The sequence below is a fragment of the Fonticula alba genome (genome assembly GCF_000388065.1).
Source record: "Fonticula alba strain ATCC 38817 unplaced genomic scaffold supercont2.2, whole genome shotgun sequence".
NCBI lineage: Eukaryota > Rotosphaerida > Fonticulaceae > Fonticula > Fonticula alba.
The window spans coordinates 1323207-1325168 of record NW_009242972.1 but is presented as its reverse complement, the minus strand read 5'-3'; the positions used below and the strand labels follow the sequence as shown (position 1 = coordinate 1325168).

Sequence of the window (1962 nt, the reverse complement as noted above, 5' to 3'; positions counted from 1 at the left end):
CGGGACCCGGTTCTCCCTCCCTCCCCCCCCCCCCCTCGCTGGGAACACACTCGCACCGACTCGCAGCCGCACGCGGGCCCCGCACAATATACATCCACATGCACAAGCATGTATCTGAAAAAATGTCTAGATTAGAAAGTGCGAAATGAAGCAGGCGCATATGTACGGACTCCCATGCGCCTCCCGCCCCCTCGATCTGTCGTCGCACTGGCCGAGGAGCGAGAGGAAGGCCCTGCCAGCTTGTCCTCTTCCCCAGGGCGGCATGCGGCACAGAAAAAAAAGAAAGAGGAAGAAGAGGAGGAGGAAGAGGAAGTCCCGGCCTCGGGGCAGCTTCCCTGCCCGGTCCCCGCGCCCGTCTTTCACGGCTGGTAGCCAAGGTTCGAGTTGAGCCACCGCTCGGAGTCGGCCAGGCCGTCGACATCGCCCCGGCGGGCGGAGTAATCCTCCAGCTGGTCGCGGGCCAGCTTGCCAACCGCGAAGTACTGGGCATGCGGGGCGGCCATGTAGAGACCGCTGACGGCGGCGGTCGGCACCATGGCCAGCGAGTCGGTGAGGGTGACACCGGCGGTGGCGGCGTCCGGGAAGTCGGCCAGGGGGGACCCGGCAGCCAGGCCGAGGTCCTGGTCGGCGGTCCCGTCCAGGACCCGGGCCGTGGGAAGCTGCTTGGCCAGCAGGCTCCAGAGGGCCAGCTTCTCCCGGTGGTCCGGCTGGGTGGGGTAGCCACAGGCGGGCCGGATGCCGGAGTACCGGCACCGGTGCATGTCTTCCGGGCTGAGGTCCTCCTCCGGGGCGTAGCCCCAGATCTTGCGGCGGACCTCGGCATGCAGCCACTCGGCCAGCGCCTCGGCCAGGCGGTCGGCCAGGGCGTCGGCCATGATGGCGCCATAATCGTCGCCGGCCTTGCGCAGGCTGGCCGCATACTGGTCCAGGCCGAAGCCGGCGCAGGTGACGAACACGCCCACATGGTCGGTGAGGCCGGTGTCCCGGGGGGCCACGAAGTCCGACAGGCAGTGGTACGCATCCGGCGAGATGGAGTCCGCCAGGTCGGCATCGCGCTCGGTCTGCTGGCGCAGGCCACGGAAGGTGGCCAGGACCTCGGTGCGGTCCTCATCGGCATAGACCTGCGCACCCGGAATGGCGGGGCGGGGGGGGGCGGGGCGGGGGGGGGGGGGGGGGGGGGGGGGGGGGGGGGGGGGGGGGGGGGGGGGGGGGGGGCGATTCGAGGAAAACACACCCCGCCAAGGGGGCGAGGCCAGGGAGGAGCCCCCCATCTCCTGTGCGGGCCGCGCGGCAGGCCCGGACCACGCCGGGCGGGAGTTGCCCAGGCGCCCACCGTCGCCGGGACGGACGGGCGCCCGTGCCCGCGGGCGCGGGGGGGGGGGGGCGGGGCGGGGGGTGTCAGCGGGTGTGGGCCAGGCAGCAATGGAGCCCGAGGAAGAGGCAGCGAGAGAGGGAGGGGGAAGAGAAAAGGGAGAAAGCAACCCACCTCAATGTCATCACCAACACTGTTCGACGGGTAGATGCCGAGGATGGCGCGCGCGGTGAGCAGCTTCTTGCCGACGATGTTGCTGAGCATGGCCTGGGCATCGTTGAAGACGCGCTTGGCGTCCGGGCCGACATCCTGGTCGTTGAAGATCTTCGGGTAGCCGCGGTTGGGGTACTTGCCGCGGAGCTGCCACACCTGGAAGAAGGGGTTCCAGTCGATGTAGGGGATGATCTGATCCAGCGGGACGTCCGGCAGCAGGAAGGTACCGGTCTTCCGGGGGGTCGGGGCCCGGGACAGGGACCAGTCCTCGACGGCCGGGGCGCGGGCGCGCGCCTGTTCCAGGGTCAGGAAGCGCTGGTCACGCAGCGAGGCGTAATGGTCCTCGCGGAGCTCCTCATACTCGTCCTCGATGTCCTCGACAAGCTCCTCGCGGAGGCGGGCGTCCACCAGGGCCGAGACCTGGCGGCCGTGGGGGG

At 70.2% G+C, this 1962-nt stretch overlaps 1 protein-coding gene across 1 annotated transcript; it reads right to left on the bottom strand.

Moving 5' to 3' along the window:
• Nucleotides 1–359: 359 nt before the first annotated feature.
• H696_01320 (hypothetical protein) lies at nt 360–1884 on the bottom strand (the record flags this gene model as incomplete). Its single annotated transcript, XM_009495213.1, has 3 exons — nt 360–1121; nt 1487–1819; nt 1849–1884. 3 exons carry the CDS (start codon nt 1882–1884, stop codon nt 360–362), a joined length of 1131 nt encoding a protein of 376 aa, XP_009493488.1.
• Between the last annotated feature and the right edge of the window lie 78 nt (nt 1885–1962).